The 22,230-nt window shown below is 45.6% G+C and overlaps 1 protein-coding gene and 1 non-coding gene across 5 annotated transcripts; both read left to right on the forward strand.

Moving 5' to 3' along the window:
• The first annotated feature begins 3,504 nt into the window (after positions 1 to 3,504).
• On the forward strand, positions 3,505 to 9,148 carry LOC136482436 (uncharacterized). Of its 4 annotated transcripts, none has more exons than XM_066479644.1 (13): positions 3,505 to 3,803; positions 3,894 to 4,208; positions 4,414 to 4,557; positions 4,699 to 4,791; positions 4,926 to 4,966; positions 5,056 to 5,103; positions 5,377 to 5,439; positions 6,126 to 6,221; positions 6,326 to 6,448; positions 7,674 to 7,763; positions 7,883 to 7,948; positions 8,230 to 8,351; positions 8,863 to 9,148. In XM_066479644.1, exons 1-13 carry the CDS (start codon positions 3,640 to 3,642, stop codon positions 8,887 to 8,889), a joined length of 1,392 nt encoding a protein of 463 aa, XP_066335741.1. In that variant the 5' UTR covers positions 3,505 to 3,639; the 3' UTR covers positions 8,890 to 9,148. The 4 variants fall into 4 exon arrangements, with proteins under 4 accessions (XP_066335741.1, XP_066335743.1, XP_066335742.1 ...); XM_066479646.1 differs by having other exon boundaries at positions 6,338 to 6,448; XM_066479645.1 differs by having other exon boundaries at positions 6,132 to 6,221.
• A 10,727-nt stretch (positions 9,149 to 19,875) lies between these two features.
• LOC136484460 (small nucleolar RNA R71) lies at positions 19,876 to 19,982 on the forward strand. The gene has a single exon (XR_010765980.1). It is a non-coding gene; the product is annotated as a small nucleolar RNA R71 (small nucleolar RNA).
• The last annotated feature ends 2,248 nt before the right edge of the window (positions 19,983 to 22,230 follow it).

Genomic DNA, 22,230 nt, shown 5'->3' on the forward strand with positions numbered 1-22,230 from the left:
TCTTGAAAGAGTCACTCGAAGGCCCAACACAACAAAAGTTTCCGGTAGCCCATGAACGATGCCCCAGAATACATCTCCGTGACTCCGTTGCTCGGTCGCCCCTGCCCGACACCCCTTCCCCTGCTCGCGTGCGGCTTCACGGCGCGTTGCTGCCTGCCATGTGCCTGACTGGCTGACGATTTATCTGCCGCCGCACCCGTGCCCCACATGCCGAAGCATTACACTCGATGATTCATCTGCCGCAATATCGCAAGAACTGAGCGTCGACCCTGTCTACTGAGTGTCCTCTTCCTGCCTAGTGCCTTCCGATCTTGGCCTGCTTGTGACTCTGAATCTGTGCCTGGACTGGCTAGAACAGGTAAGTTAATTAGACCTATAGAGTCCTGATGTGCTAGCAAATTCTTAATTTAATAATTTACTAATGCTGTTGTCGGTTGATTTGATTTGTTTGTGTTTTCTTTTGTTCTGATTAGAGTGAAGGGCTGAAGACATTAGACATTTACAATATGTTCGCTTGTTGGTTTTTGCCAGGGCTTATCAGTCTGTCAACAGTATTTTCTTCTCACAACAAACCAACACCAGCAGGGCTTATTAGTCCAGAAACCAACCAGCGAACAGGCTCTTAAGCATGGGACTTGACTTAATATATATATACACTCTATGAATTTATTTAAATTAATTCAATCCACATCATGTCTACTAGAAATAGAAAATATGATTCTTGAGGTTAGTAATATTTTTACTGTATTTCTACATATGGTACAAAAGAATACGTATTGAAGTTATAAATTTAAGTGAAAGTATGTCTATAATACATGTTAAAGTCATATATTTCACTGAAGCTATGATTTAATTTTATTAGCCATACAACTTGTATAAACTTTAGGGCCCCGATTTATCGTCGCTCCAGCCCCAAATTCCTCGAGACGGCCCCGAGCACGGAGCACCTCCCCTACTCCGATGACCGGCACCGCCGGGCAGCACCTCGCCACGTCCCCCACTCCAGCCGACTTGCCCCCTGCACTCCCCCTCGCTGGCTCGACCGGTCGCCCCTTGCGGGCTGCGGCCCTTGTCCTTTTTCCTGCTGGCTACTTCGAAATTTTATACATCGGCATACCCAGCCATAAATTCCTGGCTCCGCCGCTGCTTGGGACGAGATGCCTTGCCTCCATCGATGGCGAGGAAGTGACCAAATTAGACGGATGATTATCAAACACATATATAAAAATCAAAGATAATCCAATAAAGGTAAAACATGCGCCAGGGGTGCAATACTCGAAGGCGAGGAACCGTGCGATAGAAGCATCCACGGGCATTTAACGTGACGAGTACAGGATGTAAACGGATCGGATATTGATAAATATCACTAATATTATATTTATTTTTATACGTCTACTCGGATTCAGATTCGAATACGAATAGTATTAGCTATCAGCCTGTTTGTTTGGCTGGGCTAGATCGTTGCTGGTTCATGAAGAAGTACTACTGGCTGGTTTGGTATGAGAGAAAAATACTGTTCCGACTAGAAATTTACGATAGTTTACGAGCAAGCCCAGCCTGCCGAACAGGCTGTATGTCGGATAGAATATAATTAGACATCGGCATCACAAATATGTCATTTGAGTATTCAGATACGGTGAACTCCTCTAAATGAATTCGGTCTCGAATATGGCTGAAAAATATCCATACCGTTTTCAGCCGTGACGAGTGACAAATAACAGTACAATAGCACTGTACACGTACTCTCCACATCCTCTGCGTGTCATGGTCATAAGTCAGTGACCGTTGATCGAGCAGCATCGCCATGTACACAAAGAACGCATAAATCCGGATGCACCGTTGAATAGCGGATAATAGGGAGGCACTACCGCCGTGCCTACCGGAATATTTAGGCCCATTTGGCTGGCCTCCTTTGGGCTCTAGCTCCACATTAGTACCGGAGAAGTTGAGCAGGACTCTCAGCTCTTAGCTTATTTTGATAGGAGAGAAAAACGGTCCCGAAAAAGTGCTACAAAGTGTAGGAGCCGGAGCCATAAAAAGCTATACCAAACACACCCTTACGCACCACGCTCACATTCGTGGGGATTCGTTCCACAACTCGTGGAGGTGTGGCTCAATACCATGCTTGGTTGAGTGGATTTTGTTGGGATACGCGGAACAATGAATTTAGACACTTTTACAAAATGGAGCCAAATTAAATGTAATCAACAACAATAGAGGCTATATTAGCATTTTTTGTCAATTAAATGATCGAATTAAATATTTACTTAAGAAATTGTTTGTATAAGAAGGGGCCATGGCCCACTTTGGCTCTTAGGAAGCTCGACCCTTAGTAGTATTCTCGAATGGGCTAACCCAACATGCATTTCTAAAGGAAAAATGGTTCAATTTACCTTGCTCAACTATTGTGATTGTCTGATTTTGCTCTCTAAACTACAAAACTATTTTGTTTACCCCTTTAAAACTTTTAAAGCTGCCTGTGTTTCCACCTTGGGTAGTTTTGCTGAAAGGCACCACGTCAGAGAGGTTAAATCGAAGTATTTTGAAAGTTTATAAGTAAATCAGACAATAATTTTTTTAAATATCCAAAAAATTAATAAAAAATAAATTCAATAAAATCTATCCATATATTTTTAGTTTAAAAATATAATACAATTAAAATCCTAAAATCTAGTTTAATTTTTGATAATTGTTTTACCACAAAAAATTATGAAAACTAGTTTCAGATTCCCCCCCCCCCCTAAATTCATGCTCTATCTTATGGTGCAAAATCAGCACCATAAGACGATTTAAATAGACCATCGACGTCGACTAGTTATAATAGATAACGAGGGTTTCTACTAAGAAATAAGCACAAAAAGAGTCCATCAAGATTCAAACAATTTCAAGCTAGCCACCATAAAATAGTGCATGATTTTAGAAAAAGAAACCTGGAACTTGTTTCATAATTTTTCATGGTAAAACAAAATTTTCAAAGATTAAACTAGATTTTAGGTTTTTAACTGCATTATTTTCATTGTAAAAATATATATAGATAGAATTTTGAACAATTGTTTTTAAGGATTTTTTGAATATTTTTTTTAAAATTATTTGCAGTCTGATTTACCTCTTGAACTTTCAACTTAGTCCGATTTACCCTTAGACATGGCGCTATATCAGCAAAATCACCATTAATCAAATCCTCTAGGACAGAAAACAATCGATTTTTAAAGTTGAGGGGATGGGAACACTGATTTTTATAGTTTGGAGAATCGGAGGAGAGATAAATTAGAATTTTTTCCTTTCCTTTTTTTTTTGAGAATCTTTTCCCTTTTTTAAAAGGTTGGGATATTTATCTAGGCCCGGTTGACCGACGGCGATTGGGACAAAACAAGGCCTGATCGAGCACAAATCGGCGGGCCCGGCCGGGCGTGTCCGATTCATTCCGATCCGATGGGAGAGAGGGGAACGAGAGCAGAGCCGGGAGAGAGAGAGAGAGAGAGACTGTCGAGAGAAGTACAAAGTCGGAAACTCGGAAAGAGAAAGGAAGAGAACGCTCGTCCATAGTACGGTATTTATATATATTGCGGCGAACGCCGAGGAAGTTACTTTGAATCCCCAACCCGCAGCGACGGCAAACTCTCCGGCGACGGCGGCGAGATGTTGCTCCTTAAGTGTTTCGGCGAGATGGTGCTCCCTATGCGTTGCGGCGACGGCAAACTCTTCGGCGACGGCGGCGCGGAGTACCCCTGCGTGAGGCGGTACCGCCACCGGCGGCTCCTCACCTTCCTCTGGCTCCAAGGCTTCCGAGACACCCACGGATCGTACGTACACGCTCGCTCCTCCGTCGATTGCCTGCTTGCTTGTTGTCTTGGATCATTTATGTATGCCTGCTTCTCGCGTCCTGTGTGCAGGATGCTGAGCGAGTCGGATGCCATGCTGTGGGTGCCGCACCTGAAGCACCTCGTGCTGCATGACCAATGGCAAGATGCCAATCGCTACCTCTCCCGCTTCCTGCCGCTGGTCACCAGGCGCCGAACAAGCGTCGAGGCCATGGTCCTCAGGCGCGTCTTCAACGCGTTCAGTACCTTGGCCAACATCGTCGGCGGCGGGGAAGTGTCACACCCTTGGCCAGACGACCTGTCCAAGCAGTACCTCGACCACAAAAGAACCATCTGCCACGGCCAAATAAGGCTCCGCTCCATCATACTCAACGTCCAGCAAGCCAGGTTTGGTTTATACAGAGATCCGGTAGTTCTAGTTCCCTATCCAAATTAACTCGCGTTAGGAGTATGCATTAGATCGCGCTTCAATTCTTTCCCCAATTCGTTTGGTGCTGCTGTCTGTTTCTGCGTGCCTCGAACCAAATCATCAATCTCGTGTTATGATAAATAAACATAACAAATACTGAAATAAATGTGGTGTGATACATAGGGCCTCGATTGACTGGGAGCGTGTGAAGGAAATGGCGGCCGACATTTTGGAGGAATTGGCATTTGCGACGCCGGAGCTCAAAGACTTGACCTTAATGCCGGGAGGGTCAATGAGGCCGCACAATGTTCTTCCCATTGGCTTCGGGTACCCACTGCTCCTTGCCTTTTGTGTTCTACCAGCTTCCACACTTGCTAGCTTGTTCATCTGATCTCATCTGCTGGTCTCTGGTTTCATTGGTACTCCGTCTGTCTGTTCGATTCATATGTAATCGATCGATCTTGCCAGTTTCCGCCGGAGGTGTCGCCCAAAGAAACAGAGGACCCGGCAGCCAAAATCCCCTGCTGGAGTTGCCAAGAGCTACCTTGTGAGATGGCGCAGGTACTCCGATCCACGAATGCGCTGTTACATACTTATCTTGAGATGAACTGTATAATGATCATCGCTAGCTCAATCTCACTGTTTGTTGCATATAATGTGTTTTCTCACATTGTTCCTTTTTGTTTCTTCTGTAGACTGCCAGCTTCTTCAGATCCCTCTCAGGAAACATATGACCGTAAAATACCATTCTTTCTATAAATATTTTGTCATTAAGCATTTTTGGCTGGTAACATTTGCATATGAGATATATGTTTTCAATTGCAGAAAAGTTAACCTTGATCAAGGCACTGCATCGGATGGCAGATATTCTTGGTAAACAATCTTGTCCTCACACTCTAAATCAAGCTTATGTTTGATTAGCCTTAAGCTCAATTTCTTGTTGATTAGTGCTTGGTAGCTTGAGCACACATGGACGCTGTAAGCTTATCCCAACTTACATCGTAGCTTATCGTTGATAAAACTGATTATCAGCTAACTTTGTCTCTTCTGTTAACTAATTTGTTTGGGGTTAGATTATGTATGCTAATTTTTATAGCCAGATATCGTGTCATCATATTTACTGATGTTGAACTTGTTGCCCTTCAGATGAATGTTTAAAAGCTGGTAAAAAACTTCAGGTGCATCCTCTTCAGACAACTGAAACGGAAGGTATGTTCACACTTTTTACATCCCCAAATAAAGCTACTTTAAAAGTTTTCACTGTATGAACTTAATATCTAGATTTGCATGGGATGTGCTACTTGTTGAATGGCTTTTAGAGGTGTCTCAATAGGAAAATTATGCCAATAAGCTTCGGGTCATGCTTCCCATTTCAACTTCAATTTGTGTTCGTCTTGGCTCTACATATTTTCTTTTTATATTGTGGCCCCTCGTACTTTTTGCAAAAGAAAAGCACACTTGACATGTTTCATACCATGCTAAATTAGATGGAACTGTCTCGCCTTAGCTGTGTTGCCACTGTGACTAACCTCATTTTTGTTATGCCCACTTTTCTGCACCTATTGCACCTAATTTTGTCCCCGTCCTTCTGCATCTAGCGCATTAATTTTATTACTGTTGTCAATATCATCAGTTCTAAGCCACTACCAGCCTCCATAGGATTGATGGATCCCTAAAATTTCTTATTATTAGAGAACAACTGCAGCATATCTTTATTTGCTCTGTTCATCTATGAAATTGATCCTTAATAAGAAGATATATGCGCTGTTAACTATTTTTTCGCATATCTTATTTGGCTGACACTTCAGTGTAACAGCCATGTTAGGATTTGTGTTTTCTTTGCAACTAATAAGTACCTTGATATCTCATATCTGCCCTTTTAACTGTTTAATTAGTTACAGGTACAACTGCTGCCCCAGTCTTGCAGACTATCTCTAGTAGCTTGACATGCCCTGCTATATACACTGGGATCCCATCAGTTGCAAATACAGGTAAATTGGCTAATTGCGTGCTAAGAACACCTGCTGCTCAAAATTTCCATACTATATATTTTTGTACTTAGACAACCCCTCCTTGAAACTCAGTTATATCTTAGTGACAAATGCAGGTAAACTGGCAAGCCATGTGCCACCTACTGGTGCTCCACTCTTGCAGCCTGTGTTTAGTAACTTAACAAGCGGTTGTGGAAACTCTGGTACCGGATTGATGGCAAATGCAGGTATGTTAATTGAGCAGCCTTGTTTTCACACCAGCACAAAACTCCATCCCTAAAACTGATGTATTATATCATAGGTTGTTAAGATATCTCAAATGTACAAGATTGTGCGCTACTGATAACAATATCAGTTCTAGTGCCAGTATTTATAGCCCAATTTCTACGAAGGAAGCTCTTCAAAAACTCTCTATCGTCTTTAGTTTGTTGCTTACTTCCATGTTTTGCACTAGTTTTCTGTTTCACAGGGTCCTGCTGCTTTTTCCACTATGATTAGTTGATTGCTAGCTTATTGATTGTTTTATCTTAGTGGAGGACAATGTGTTTCATGAGGTTTGTGTGCACTATATAATTGCATTTTGCAAGAGTTTCATGTGCATGCTAACTGAGAACTGCATTTCCACGTAGTGGCAACATCAAACATTTACCTTTACCAGATTACCTGGCTCCCTGTTTCCATTTTTGATTGCCAGAACTCAATGAGGTGCTCCTGTTCCTCCTGTCTCACAAACTATGAAATCAACAAACCATGCTGAAAATTCTTGTAGTTTACTGCCTTCAAGATGTTTTTTGCTCTGACAAAACTCCATTTTCTTAATTCTTCCTTGAAACTTTTAGCTGTTTGAGAGCAATGTGTAATATTTAAGAAAAATCTGCTCTAAGTATTCTTTGTACATTTGTGCATAACTGTTTATTTGAAGTATCATGATTAGCCATAAAGATGCACAAGTTGTTGTTTAAAAAAAAACATGTTATGAAAATTCTGTATCTCCTAGAAGTTTAAACTGATGGCCAATGTCCCGTATTAGATAGAAATGGAATACCAAATATTTCTTATTTATATAACTGGAGTAAGTAATTGGTTCCAATTGAGGGCCCTTGGCACTGCTTCACCTTGGGTCAACCAAAGTCTTTCCAAACTGATGTGACCTCTGTAATGCCTTGTCCTGGTACATTCTAGTGTGACTACTGTTTAGTCCTATGCTGCTATGCAGTATGTGTTCACCTCATTTTTTTCTGCGGAGGTTATCTTTAAAATATCCATGGTGCTTAAGTTGTCCATTACATTATTTGCTTCTTGTTTTGTTTTGCTTTATATCTTATTATCTGTTTATTAAGGTCCATGATAATTCATAAAAAACACTTGAATGCAATAGCCTTGCCAAACTTTGATATGTCACTTTGCATATGTAGCTGCCTGCTACTAATTCGAACTGTTCAACTTCTTCAGGTGCTATTACTGCTCCACTCTCGCAGACTATGTTTGGTAGCTTGGCAGGCCCTGTTATAAACCCTGTGGTGGCATCAGTGGAAAATGCAGGTAAGTTGACAAATTATTTGATAAGAACACCTGCTGTTCCAGTCTTCCATTCTTCTAGAAACCCAAGTCTCTCGTTAGTACATCACTCCTGCTGGTTCTTACTCATCAACTTGGTACAGGTGCTCTTGTTGCTCCAGTCTCACGTAATGTGTTTGTTACTCCTGGGATGCCATTGGCAAATGCAGGTAAAACTGTTTAACCTTGTGCTAAGAGCACCTCTCCAGTGTCACATGCTATTTTTAGTAGACAAATATTTGGTCTATGGATAGCATGCAGTGATTGGACGCACACATATCTGTTTGCCAAATTCAGTGTTTCTACATTCTACTTCCTGTAAAGTTATTGTACCCCTGTTAGTATTCAGAACTTACTGCAAGAAAGCATATTATAATAATAATAAGCCTATTTCAGACATTGCATATTGTAATAATTCCACAAAATGTAAAGCAAGAGGGTTTCAATGCAGAGAGTGGTCACCAGGGATTGAACGTAAGGAAGAATCCAAGGGAGGAGACCACTTCTTCTGATGAGCAGGATCTTCATCTGAAAAGGCAACGAACCACTGGAGCTTTCAGCCATGCAGGCCTGGTGAGAATGAGATACTGTTCTTTTCTTTGGAACACATTACATTGCATGTACCATGGTGCTCTGTTTTTTCTCTGCAATGGAAGAAGTAGAATAACAGGTTCACTGAGTATGTTTTGATCTGTAAAATCCTCTGTTGCGCCAAATCATTTTACAATATATATGTTGCCAAATACAAATTTGGTGTCACGGTGCGATTTTTCTACTGGACTGTAAAGCAACTTTCCCACAACTTATATACTAACAATCGATGAACAATGCGTTTTTCCTGATGTTGCTGTACTCTAAAGTCTTATAGAAGCTTCATTTACTAACATGGAATTCAAATGGTCATATTTCTCATGCATGATTCTTGAGGGCACCTCAACAGTAAATACCAGGTGTTCTAGTAAATTTGAGTTTTGTCTTAATTCATTTTACAACATGATGCACGCTGTAGTTACTGTTTACCAAAGTAGTTTATTGAACAGCAGCTAATACTAGTGATAACTAATGGGTGCTTGCTGGACTGCAGATGCCGGCAGCGGCAATCGAAACCTAGGCCAAGGAGATCCATGGCGCGAGCATAACTCTGAGCAGGCGAGCACCAAGCCGAGGAAAAAGATTAAGCACTCTACGATTGCTGTTAGATTATCTATCTACGATTAGCTAGGTTCAGTTGTTCTAGGCTTCTCTAGTCCTGCATCTACTGGTTAGCACTATAGGTGTTCCGGCCTCCAAGTCAAATCCTACCTACCTTTGTCAATGTCATGTATCGTGCAACTCTGCTTCTTGAGAGTGTGAGGTGTACTTGTGAGCTACTTTATGCATCCACTATGTTTAAACTATCATTGGTGAAGCCATTCTTGTGAACCATCATTATCCCACACAAACTCATCCATAGCCAAGGAAAAGCGTTGTGTGATAGGAAAAACTTAGATCGTACAACCACAATCATGAATCATTAGGGTGTGAATAGTCAAGAACCAACCTGAGACGACCCAGAAGTAACGACCTCAGGATCAATCCCCAAGTCAACAACGTGAGGGAAAAATTCTCCAAGTCAACAACGTGTATCACCATAATGGTATAGAACAAAACGAACAAAATAAGAAAACAAACACAAAGCTTCGCCACGCGAAAATTCATTGCCACGAAGCTCACAGTAACGATACTCGTCAAACGAAATGGCAGGATACTTCATGCGTAAATCAGGCCAATAAGCTGCATCAATACAGAACTTGTTATGATACACCAAAAGAGGCATAAACTCCCCAGCATCTTGTGCAGGTCCAAACCAAGCAACCACTAGTAGAGAATAGACATTCGGTTCATCATACTAGTCTCAACTAGAATTGGACCCGGGACTAATGTGTCCCGAGTCTAAGTTTCTTGAGCGTCGGAGGACCTTTTAGTCCCGGTTGGTAACACCAACCCAGACTAAAAGGTCAACATTAGTCTCGGTTGATGTTACTAACCCGGACTAATGTAGACTCTTTAGTCTTGGTTGGTAACACCAAACCGGACTAAAGTTCCTTTAGAGGTTAGTTCAAAAGGGAAGCATCACATCCAAAGTCATGTATGTTGTGTAGGTAGGGTGTGTAACTACACGTGAGGCATTGCATGATGCTTTAGGATTGAATCCTACGAATCATAGATTATTTTTTAGCCTCGCACAGACCCTCGGGACTAAAGGACCATGCCCTTAAGTCCCAGATTCCTAGTTCCGGTTGAGAAACCGAGACTAAATTCCTTTCCCAATAGAGACTATAGCCCATATGTGTACTAGTGAACCTGCGCAGGGTTCACAATGTTATCTTTATAAACTCACAAAAACAAACCACCCTCCAAATCCAAGATGACCCCACAAAGTCAATCAACCTAAGGTCTGTGTAAACCCCTTGCACCATCTTTGTCCAAAGCCCTAGGCACGGTCGCTAGCACGCTCCGCAGCAAGACGAGTAGCAAGTTCTCCTTCCAGCTAAAAAAGAAGAATTCAAACAATCATCAGTACAAAAAGAAGAATTCAAACCATCATCAGTACAAAAACAAAGTAAAACAGAGAGAAAGCGGTTAATCTTACCCTCTGAGCTCGAGCCTTTGCCTTCGCAAATGTAAACTCTCATCCACCAGAATCCCAATATTGCTCATAAAACTTCCTCCCAATCTCGTTAGTCCTTGTAGAAACCTTAATGGGATCTTGAACGGGAGGAAATTTATAAGAGGGATCTTCAATCTTTGTCAGAAGACGATCTTTCTCTTCCTTCATATTGTGCAGCAATGCATGACTAGAATACATGCAACTGTAATCAGCCATGGTCTGAAGATCCTCGTATTGCTGGCATAAGCAACTAAAAAAATGACATGAAATCACCATACTCCCAGCATGGGCCTTCAGGCTTCGCGCCGAACTTATCAAAGTAACAACGGCTTAATTCCCAAGTCCGGTTGGCAAAATGAAGGAAGTTTGCATCTTTCTCTTCTAGTTTTTTCACAAGCAAGCAAGCCTTTTTTCGCGCTCCACTTTCACAATGTCTTCGCGCACACACGCTAAAGCCTTCTCCACTTTCTCCAACTTCCTAGTAGCCTCCCAAACATTTTCCTAGAGCTGAAAATTATTTCTAACACATTCCATTCTCTCCACCTCTTTCTTAGTCAGTTGGGCTTTCAAATCAGCAATCTCATTGAACAACCTTTTCTTCTCAATAGTTGAAGATTGAGCTTAAGAATCTAGCGACCGACGAAGTCCATGCACCAGCAAAACTTTCTGCAAACCAAAAACAAGTGAACAACAACAAAATTTTCTGCAAATCAAAAACAAGTGAACAACAACAGACCAATAAAATAGTTGAAACAAATTGAAATCTCAATCACCTTGTATGACAAAAGCAATAGCAGCATCTGCAAGTACAAGTGAAGGTTTTCCGATGAGCTCAGCCTCACTGACTAGAACGACGAAGGCATCATCAATGCATTTAGACAACTGTATTTCAGAAACCTTCGAAAGAAAATTCAGCCTATCTAGCCTGATTCCAACAAATTTAAATGCATCAGTGGCACACCTTCGTTTTTGCAAAACTCATTGCAACGCTGAAATGTAGCTTTGTCAATGCCGGCAGGCACATCAACAGTTGCAGGTGCATCTGGAACAACATCACCAGAGCACTTAACATCAACAACGGTCTCTTTCTGCAAAGAAGACCCATAAAAAAGCTCACCTAAAACCAAAGATGATCAAATCAAGCAATAAAGAAACTATAAATAAGTCAACAAAGCACAACACCAAAGAAACAAAACTATGGTAACACCTTCTTCAAGCTGCACACAGACACGACTCCTAGTAACAACGTCAACCATCGAATCGACAAGGCGGGGAACATGTGCAACCTCCGCTTCTTCATTGAAAACATCATCATCATTATCAAAACACACCGCAGCAACAATAGTCCCTTTACGAGGAGCTCCAGCGCCAACTGTAACAATTCGTGGCTCTGTGTCGATGGTTTGGGAAGACAACAGAGGTAATAGAGACCCGCGTTTTGATCACTCATGGGCTCCTAATGGGCCTGGGCCAAGGTGGTTCTAGATCCCAAAAAGGTAGACTCACCTTGGATATTCTGTACCCTGCTCACCCAGCAGACATCAGGCGTTTTGGGCATCTTGCCCGCAAGATTTGGGTTCTTCCACCCCCTCCAACTCTCTCACAAACCTAGCGTGGGAGCAGCCACCCCCATTTGGCAAGCGTCGTCAAGAGGATTGGATGGAGGAGGATGACTTGCTTGGAGGGGACTTGGGGGAGCAAGATCTTCACCAGCAGCTATAGAGGGGGGGGGGGGGGGGGGGGGCAGAGGTGCGGGAGTCAATGAAAGAGGGGGATTGAAAGGAAGGAGGCTCGAGGGCTTTGGTGGCAGGGGTGCTATCCAAGATGAGAGAGAGAGAGAGAGAGAGAGAGAGAGAGAGAGAGAGAGAGAGAGCGATTTGGTGGAAATAGGCCATACAATGCTAGGAGAGGTGATCCTACGAGAGGTCAGTTCCAGCAAGGGGGTTGGGCTGATCCTCAGCAAGGTAATTGGCACAATCAGCATCAAGGGGGCTGGAATCGCTCGTAGCAAGGGAATTGGAACCGGCATGATCGGCGCTTTGACTAGGATTCATGGAAGGAAAGTCAGAAGGAAAAGGGGTTGCAAGCTCTTCTGAAGGTACTAAGCCTCCCAACTCTTCTGATATCAAATGCTATAGATGCTTAGGCCTGGGTCATCACCAATCTGAATGTACGAATGATCTAGTTTGTTACAAATGTAAGGAGGGGCACATGGCTGTTAATTGCAAATATGTGAATAGCAAGAAGCTTCAAATGTTTTGTTTTGGCATCCCGGGCTAGGGTTTCTACTCCTTTAACATCCCAATTGAAAAAGTCAGAGATATTTCAACTTTAGGGATTATTACAATACTGGAGGGAGAAGCCAATGAAGCAAAGCTAGACAAGGAGCTTAGGAATCTAGTGAAAGAGGACTGGGATTTCAAAGTTAGAAAGTTTGACAAGCAAGAATACTTTGTTATCTTCCCTGATAAAATTAAAGTTCTCTGAACACTTTCTCCAAATTGTCATGCTTTGAGATGTCTCTCTATGAACTTAAGGGTAAGTTAGAAAAGGCATCTAGAGATCCTATAACATCTTCTATACTACAGACTATGTGGATCAAGATTCACAAGGTTCCAGACATTGCCAGAGAAGTGGACGTTGTCAAAGAAATTGCTAGTCTGGTTGCTGAACCTCTAGTGGTGGATGAGCTGAGTCTTATAAGGGATGGTCCTGTCAGATTTCAAGGGAGGTGTAGGAGTCCTGATGCTACTAATGGAGGTATTGAATATTTTTTCAATGGCACTGGTATTACCTTGATCTTTAAGGTAGAAAATACCCATGGGAGGGGTGAAAAGGGGCAAGGGTGGGCCTCCTGGACCATGTAAAAATGATCATTCCCACAACAGAGATCCAGATGACAAGCATAATGAGGAGAGAAGCAAGAGAACTCAGGGAAATTTGATAGAATAGGTAAGATTGACAAGGAGTTGGACTCTGCTCATGATGATTCTATGGAGGAGAGCCTAGAGCATGAAGGCCAGAAGGAGAGATCTGATCAGATTGTGAGCAAAGAGACTGTTTCTCTTGCTGCCTTTCATCCAAACATGGGTATAGTGGAAATTGAAAACTCCACAGGAGGAAATGATAAAGCTTTGGTGTTTAAGGTCAGCAAGGAGACTCAATTTATATCTCTGGATTAGATCACTTCTAAAGAGGTGGATGAGGTACCTCAGTTGATCCCATCCGACTCTCAGTTGGTTGTACATGGTGATGATGGCCCACACCTAATGGACAAAAACAAATGGCCCAACCTCAAGCTCAACTTTGACAGTCAGGATGGAGACCGTATGGAAAGTCTTACACAGGAAGATTCCCTTCCAACTCAGCACATGGGTTCAAAAGAGAATGCCTCTCAGGGATATGAGTTCCCCAGCCCAGGTGGAGATAATACTGAAGGGGATATGGCAGAAGAAGACTTGATGGACAAATTCTCCTGTCAAAGTAAGGCTCCCAAATCCAAGAAGTCTAAGAAGCATAAGAAGAAGCAGGTGGTGGTTGCCTCAAGAACTAGCAGTAGGATTCCTAGGGATGGGATTCCTATTGCTTGAAAAGCCACAAAAAGGGCCATGGAAAGGGACAACATTATAGGTACGACTACTCATAACCCCTTCACTGTGTTAAATAATACTCCTGAGCCTATTTTACATGCTGTTATGGTTGATCTAGATATTGAGGTTGATAACATAGATCACCAACTAGGGGTTTTTAAGTTAGAAGAGCTTGTTAGGGCTGCAGTAGCTGAAGCAACTATAAGAACTTCCTAGAGTCCCAAAGAGATAAAGATGCACCTCATGGGGAGGATGACTTAAAAGAATTGACCATGCAGGTCATTTCTAATGAAAACAAAGACTGTCATGAGCTCTTCCCAAGGGAGGGATTGACTCCGATATCCGAGAAGCCAGCAAGGATTTACTTATCTTATTCAATCCATCATGAAGATCCTCTTTTAGAATGTTAGGGGAGTTGGGAAAGCACATAGAAGGAAGCTAGTAACCAACCATGTTTTGCAGGATGATTTAGATATTGTTGCTACACAAGAGACTATCAAGCAAGAATTTTCTGACGGGGAACTCAGAGAGATGCCCGCATCAGTGTTTCGAGTAAACACCAACGAGTAAATTTCTAATATTGCGCGTCTGGCTCAGATGGTGTGCTAAGAGGACATGAGGTTTATACTGGTTCAGGCAGAATATCCCTATGTCTAGTTCGTTGCTGCTGCTCGTGTTACTAGCACTGAAAAGTTCATAGTAGGGGTTACAAACTGGCGAGAGAGGGACAGGTCCCAAGTCTCTGGTGGAAAGAACGAATGGGTACCGAGAGCTCGGTCGCTGCTCGGCTATGTGTTCGAGGTTCGATGCTAGTGGTTTTCATCTGATCTCATGCCCCTTAGTGGGGTGCCCTGCTTTCCCTTTTATAGGCCAAGGGAAAGCATAGGTTACAGCGGGAGAAAAGAGGAGAATGAGAGGGACAAGAAGTCCTTCAGGGTTGCCGGGCCTTTCTTTTCTATTGTGCAGGTCCCGCTAACACGGCGGGTGGTGAGAGGGGCAGCTCCACGCTGAGCGCCTGTCCGCCAATGATGCCATGCCCTGGCGTTGTCAGCGGGTCGTGACGTCCCACTTCGCCCCGGCGGGCGGCGCGGGAACCAGCGTGCTGACCAGCAGCCGCACAGGGAGTAGGCAGCATAGTGACCACACGTCCGTCACTGTGGGTGATGTGAGTTCCCTGGAATGACATGTCACAAGGACAGGTCGTGTTGAGATATGACCGCTCCCCGCACGATGCCAGAAGTTTGACCTTGGGTTGTACTTTCTGGCCCATAGTGGTTGGCGGCGGCTTGAGCTTCCATTAGGAGCCGTGCCTGAGGGATTGGGCGAGACGGAGCCAGCCATCAGACGTCGAGCGAGGCGGAGCCCGCCCTCAGACGTCGAGCGAGGTAGAGCCCACCCTCAAACATCGGGCGAGGCAGAGCCCATGGCCTTAGTGTCGGGTGAGGCGTAGCCCATCCCTAGAGGTTGGGTGAGGCAGATCGCATGACCTTGGCGTTGGGCAAGGCAGAGCCCGCCCTTAGAGGTCAGGCAAGGCGGAGCCCACGGCCTCGGTATCGGGCGAGGTAGAGCCCGCCCCAGAGGTCGGGCGAGGTGGATCACACGACCTTGGGGTCGGGCGAGGCGGAGCCCGTGGCCAGAGGTCGGGCGAGGCGGAGCCCGTGGCCTCGGTGTCGTTTGGAGTTGTAGTCGCACCCTTGACTGCCTAGATGGATTAACGTATAACGATCATTAGCCCCTCCTCTTTGGGTACCCTAGTATGGGTCCCCGACAGTAGCCCCTGAGCCTTTGGAGGAGTAGAATACTTCTTCAGAGGCTTTTCCAAACGGGAGGATTCTGAGGGCTTTGGCCTTGTTTTGGAGCCCATGCGTAACCTAGGAATGGTGGTTCCCTTTTGTCGAGACCGGACCCTTCGCGGGTATGGCCATGAGATTTGGTGGGTTGGAAAAGGTCTTTCCTGATTGGGGCCCCGGTATCCCGTTCGCCGGGATCCGACTAGGGCTAACTGGTGACCGACTCCAGATTCTCAGCGGTCAATCCGTATAGTTCTTGGGTCTGTTCGCCCGGTCCCGAGGGCTCTCTTCCTTCCTTAGGTAAAAACCATGGATCGTATCTGGCCGAGACTCGAACGTCGGCCAGGATGCCCATAGCGCTTGTGCACCTAGGTGCTGGTCACTAGAGGACCCATCCCTTTCTACTTCCTCACCTTGAAGATGCCTAGAGCGGTTGTCGAACCCATCGATGGGCCAACCTTTGAGATCCTAGGCCCAGACAGGCCGTAGAGGTGTTTTTAGATCCGTATTCCTCGCACTTGTGACGAGTCATGACCCGTTCGGAGAGGTGAAATGTCCGGTGAGTTTTCCGAGGGAACGAATAGAGATTGCGTGCGCATATCCCATGGTGTGACGTTGTGGCAGATCATGGCAGGTGTGGAGATCTAGGCGGGTGGCTAGTTTCCTCATGCCCATCGCCCCTATAAAACCAAAGGGTTCGCCCCTCAGGTTTCATACCTTGCCTTCGCATCTGCAACCGCCGCCACCATTCGCCTAGGCCTCCAACATCTACGTTCCCACCGCCATCGAGCTCGCATCCACCTACCCCCATCTTCCAATGGATCCATGGTGCCGCTCTGACATTACCTTCCAGCGCATGGAGGGCCTCGTCTGTCGTTGCCTTCTCCGCGGGTGGACCTCGGCCGAGGAGAGGGATGGCATCTGACCAGATCAAGGTGACTGCTGTCCCCTCGGTCCTTGTGGGTCAATGCGGCGTGCTTATTCCTATGACAGCAGGCACGCTTGGCTAGGCGCAACCTCCCCTCATTCCTCCCAGGGGTCGGGATGGTGGGGAGGTCATGGCCAACCTTGGTGCGTCGTCAGGCTAAGGCCAAGTGGAGAGGTCATGGCCAACCTTGGCCTTAACATCTGGCCTAGTCCGCTTGGCATAGCTAGGCCTCGATCATTTGGGCCTTCGCCAGCTGACGTTCCGCGGGCCATTTGGCCCTCTATCTAATCGATGTCTTGAGACACCCATGGATCACAACCTTGACAGTAGCCCCCAAGCATTTTTGTGATCACGAAGTGATCATGAAAGCACTGAGATGTATGTACCTTGAGCATGGGTTCGTCGTCATGGCTTGCTTGAGCTTCACCGCTCAACCCCTTGTAGGTTGGTGCGTTCAATGCAGTAGGTGGCTATTACGTTCTGCCTCATCAGGATGCCCTGATGACGCGGTACGTGACTGCTGAGCCCTACCGTGTTAGTGTGCTGCGCGTCGGGGTTCGTGAACTAGGCGGGGCTGAGTGGTCTTGTCGATGTTGTACCAGCCTTGCCTTTGGGAGGGCCTCGATTTCCCTGACCTTACATGGGCATCTGACATTGGTTGTGACCTCCTGTGGCTTGCCACGTAGTGCGGGAGTCTGAAGCCACTAAGTCTACCCTTGGGCCTATAAATGAAGGCCTACCTACCGTTTGAGCTATCCCTAACTACGTCTATGGATTGTTTTTTATTGAGTGAGGAGAAAAGAGAGAAGAGCAAGGAGGGTCGTGCCATTTCCCTTATGCATCTTGTCGAGGACCATTCGTGGTGGCCGTAAGCCGGCATTGCTCCTTCCAACAACTGGTGCTAGAGTAACTTTTGTGAGCAGGGTAGGATGGGGTGGCATGGCTATCAAAACCACAGCTTTGGGACTTCCCTGCCCTCTCGGGCCCTTTGACTCAGCTGTGCAAGGTGGTCCTTGCTATGGATAGTTCCACCATATTGTCCCTATGCTTGTGAGATGACGGCGCTACTGCCATTATCTCCCCTGCGTCCTTTGCTCCAGGAGCTGTGAAGTTAGGAGGAGGTTCAAGAGGTTCTTTGAATGGTGCTGGCCATACCCGTTTGTGGAGTGCCGTGGTGCTCGGTTGAATTGGTCGGATTCGAGTTATATTTCCTGAGTATTGGCCCAGGATTATTTCTTGTTTTCATGTGATTTGAATTGTGCTTCCTAACGGTGCTAGGGTTTTTGAGATGCCTCCCCTGACCGGGGGGCATTGTCTTGACCCAGCACTGCTAGGATTGTGACCCTCGTGGGAGGGTTGTGAATCGGGGCTCAGGGAGGAGATGATCAAGGCTGGGCCTCGACCTAACTGCAAGGTCGTTGGCGCCCATCTCCTTCTTTCCCTTGATGCCCTTCTAGACCTGAGGGGTCATGATGCCTTGTTACGGGCAAGTTGGATTTTTGCCCCACGCGAGGAAAGGCATGTCCACCGTAACCATGCGGTCGGAGCAGTGTGCCTCATCGAGGTCGATGGGTAATTCGAGCAGGACCCGATATCCTCCCTAATCAACGTGGAGTTCAGTTGTGCCTCGTCGAGAGACATCACATAAATCGTCTGCCGTCAAACCCGTTGGACCCTAACCGCCTCCGCAGCGGTCAGAGGGCAAGATGCCTTCCCCAGCCCCTAGAAGGGGTCAACTTGGGTGACTTGAAAGCGGATGACTCGAACATAGAGAGGGATGGTCATGTGGCTCTGCACCACCGATTAGAGCCATAGGGCACATCTCATTTTGTTTCTATCCCTTTGTGGCCTCAAGCCCTTTTATGGATCGACTCAGGAGTGGGTTTCATAAGCATAATACAGGGTCATAGTCACGGTTGGTTACCATGCACATGGGCCTAGGGGCTTTCAGGCCTCCTCGGCCATGGTCATGGCTTACCGGCACCCACACATGTGCGAATGCGTAACGCGCCTCATGGTCACAATGACCGAGGGCCACTGTGCGTACCAATCCTAGTGGCCATCGACCTCCCCAGATTCTTTGTGTCTCAATGGCGTCTCTACGCGTTATGGCGTGTCAACTCATTTCCCGAGGGCTTGTGGGGCCTGCACTAGGGCAGACTCCGCACGAACACGGTTTGCTTCCCTGATCACTGCCAAATAAGTAGTTCCCTCTACCCGAGCCGACCCCTTACCTCATTCTCGCCTTCTATCACCATTCCTGCAATCTAAAGGAGAGTCAGAAGGAAAAAAGCAGTGAGTTCGCAAGGGCACCTCTAGATCGTGCATGTCACCGTTGTCACCATCTGCTCTGCTGCCATAGCCCCATCTTCTGCCTGCATCGCAAGATTGGAGAATGGGTACCTTCAATGGTGACAAAGGCAAAGTTGTAGCATCTCGTGGCAAGGAGAATCCTTTTGCCAAAGGAGGTTGCTGGATGGAGGGCTTATGCCGGCGAGGTGATCCCCCTTCCGCAACCCGGGGAGGTGATGTCGATCACCGATTTCCACAAGCGTGGGTTCATGATTCCATCGTCTGACTTCCTCCATGGCTTACTTTGAGAGTATGGTGTCTAGATGTAGCACCTTCCTCCCAATGCGGTGTCACAACTGGCGGCCTTCATCGTCGTGTGTGAGGACTTCCTAGGGATAACGCCCAACAAAGGCCTATTCCAGAGGATTTTTGATGTGAAGACCCGCAAGGTGCATGGTTCTGACGGTGGTGTGCTTGCTCCTGTGGGCGGGATAAACCTCCAGGTGCACCATGGGGTCTCTCGCAGTTATCCATGCCTACCGCTTAGGACTTCAAACATCGGCTGGCACAAAAACTAGTTCTACATTTAGGACGATGCTGCCAACCCCTTCCTCCCTTCTCTGGTGCCGCGTCGGTGGGGTTGACTTCATGGAGTTGGGTATTGGCGTTTCTTAACGTCACTACTAGGAGTATATCCAAGCAACGATGCTCGAAATGCTTGTTGATCAATGCCTTGGCATCTGTGACATTAAGCAAAAAGAAGGCTCCTCCAGCGGTAGCATCTAAATGGCTCCTATCCAATGGGACTAAGCCATGGTAGAAGTTCTAGATCAAAAGCCAGTCTTCTATACCATGGTGTGGGCTTGCAATGACATACTCTTGCATTCGTTCCCAGGCTTTAGGAATTGACTCATCAGCTTGCTATTGAAAGCTAGAGATTTTATTGCGAAGAGCATTGGTCTTACCCATTGGGAAGACTTAACAAGGAAAGCATTGGAACACTTTTCCCATGTATCTACAGCATTGCGATTCGAGTAGAACTATTGTTCGCTTTTCCCAACAAAGAAAAGGGGAAAAGACGAAGACGTATGGCCTCTTAGGTCACTCCCTTAATGGTAAAGGTGCTACAAATCTCCAAGAAATGTTGGAGATGCGCATTAGCATCTTCGTGGATTTACCACAAAAAGGACTAACTTGCACCATCATGATCAATGCGGGCTTAAGCTAAAAGTAAGTGTCCACATTAATGACGTCGGGGCCAGTGGCTACATTAGCAGCCGAAGGGGTAGAAAACTCATGGATGGTCCTATTGGCCATGATCGTGCTAGGAAGAAAAGAAGGTAACTAAAAAGAAAATAAAAAAGGAAAAGAAGAGTTGCTAAGATGGATAACTAGCTAGCAGAACCTAACGACAGATTGGTAACACGCACCAGTTGCCGACCCCGGCAATGGCGCCAGAAATCCTTGTTGGCATTTCTTAACATCACTACTTGGAGTATATCCTAGCAACGGTGCTAGAAATGCCTGTTGATGATGGTTCATAAGTGTGTATATAGGAAAGGGGATTCTGCAAGCACACAGAACTATCGTGTAGCACTTCGCTCGGTGAGTACCGAGTGCTGAATTTATATTTTCCCAAAGGAAGGTGGTTTGGCGCGTCGGGAATTGTGGATAGGTAGACAAGGTAGGTGGGTTTAGCAACATGGGGGTACTAAGGGTAGTATGGATGATGGACTGAAAAAGATAAAAAGATTTGTTGATCACATAGACAGGTAACTAGAAGTGTAGTGTAGCTGAGTGTAAGAAGTAGAGTATGTAATCTTAATGCAACAAAAGTAACTTAATGATAGTGAGAGTGTCCTTAGTACGAGGGGTGTACTTGTAGGTAAGATATAGCCTAAGCACCATGCTTAATAACTAGACCCTACGTGGTGGAATACAGAGGAAGAATAGGGTTGTCACCATCTATCAACTACCACAATCTATCTGGTGATCTAGCCGTACCTACAGGCAAGATATAGCCTAAGCACCATGCTTAATCTATAAACTCGCTATTTCGATCCGAGCTCCGGTGAAATGAGATCGAAACACCCTAACCAGAAGGTAGGACAAGTACTAACGATGAATGAACTAAACACTAAGATAATAATGATGCAAATGCCAAAGGTCAAGCGCCTAGGCTCACTAATGATATACAAGAGCAAGACAGGACTTGAACTAAGCAAAGCTATATTACTGAATAAAGTACTTGACAAAGTAAAGTACTATATAAAGTAAATGCTAAAAGAAAGATTACAAGAGGAGCTATACCAGACTAGAAGACTCTTCTAGACTCCAAGGAGAGCTCCGCTTTACTCTTAACTACTAGTTAGCTACTACTTCTAAGCCACTACTCTTGGAGAGCTTGGAACAACTTGGAATGCTTGAGAGCTGCTAAGTGATGATCTCTACCGAGCACGGCAACCCTTTTTTATAGTGTGTAGAGGGCATGCGGTACTTGTAGGTGAAGATGAGGTGGTTTGGGGTGACTTGGCCATCGGGCGATGTCAAGGGGCGTCGGCCGACCGTCCATCCCACCGCCTTGTCATCCAACGATGCTAGATGGCCCCTGGATGGCAATTGCATGGTAGGTAAGTCGGTTTCCTAGCTGGTGAGGCGGTTGGGAGGTCGGTTTTGCCCCCTCCAAGTGTATGATGGTGGGACCGTGGATCCAAGGTAGCTCAATGTGCACCTTTGGATCAAACCTCCATTGATCAACACTGGAGAAGCAGTGAGGAGGCTTTCCCACGGACCAGTGACGTGGAAGGGGCTAGGTGGCCATCGACCGACGTTGGACACGGTCGCATGACGTGGCATGTGGGCCCGTGGTTCCCCTGCCACGTCCACTTGCCTTCTATGCTTCGTATTTGTCCATTTTTGTGATTTTTCCTCAATACAAACAACTTTATCATGTACAAGTGGAACTAGGTGTATTACAAACATAATATGGCATATGTGAGTTGTTTTACCATGATTTGGTCAGAATGTTGATGGTCAAATTAGGTGTTTAGTGACCATCAACATTGGGGGTGCGATAGAACGTGGTTGTCAAAGGTGATGGATATAATTGAGATCCTCGAGGGCCGGGTGTCAGCCAGCTTGGATGGCATTGCGGGTTCTGCGAACCATGGTTGAGCGGCGGGTTCAACTGTTGAAGCAACGG

The sequence above is a fragment of the Miscanthus floridulus genome, chromosome 9, assembly GCF_019320115.1.
Source record: "Miscanthus floridulus cultivar M001 chromosome 9, ASM1932011v1, whole genome shotgun sequence".
In the NCBI taxonomy this organism is placed as follows: Eukaryota; Viridiplantae; Streptophyta; class Magnoliopsida; order Poales; family Poaceae; genus Miscanthus; species Miscanthus floridulus.

What these genes read in the sequence shown, in the direction of transcription:
- LOC136482436 (XM_066479644.1), top strand. Translation starts at nt 3,640, where the DNA reads ATGTTGCTCCTTAAGTGTTTCGGCGAGATGGTGCTCCCTATGCGTTGC. An exon ending in CCCATCAGTTGCAAATACAG is followed by an intron (nt 6,222 to 6,325) that starts GTAAATTGGCTA and finishes GTTATATCTTAG; the next exon opens with TGACAAATGCAGGTAAACTG. An exon ending in CTTTCAGCCATGCAGGCCTG is followed by an intron (nt 8,352 to 8,862) that starts GTGAGAATGAGA and finishes GCTGGACTGCAG; the next exon opens with ATGCCGGCAGCGGCAATCGA.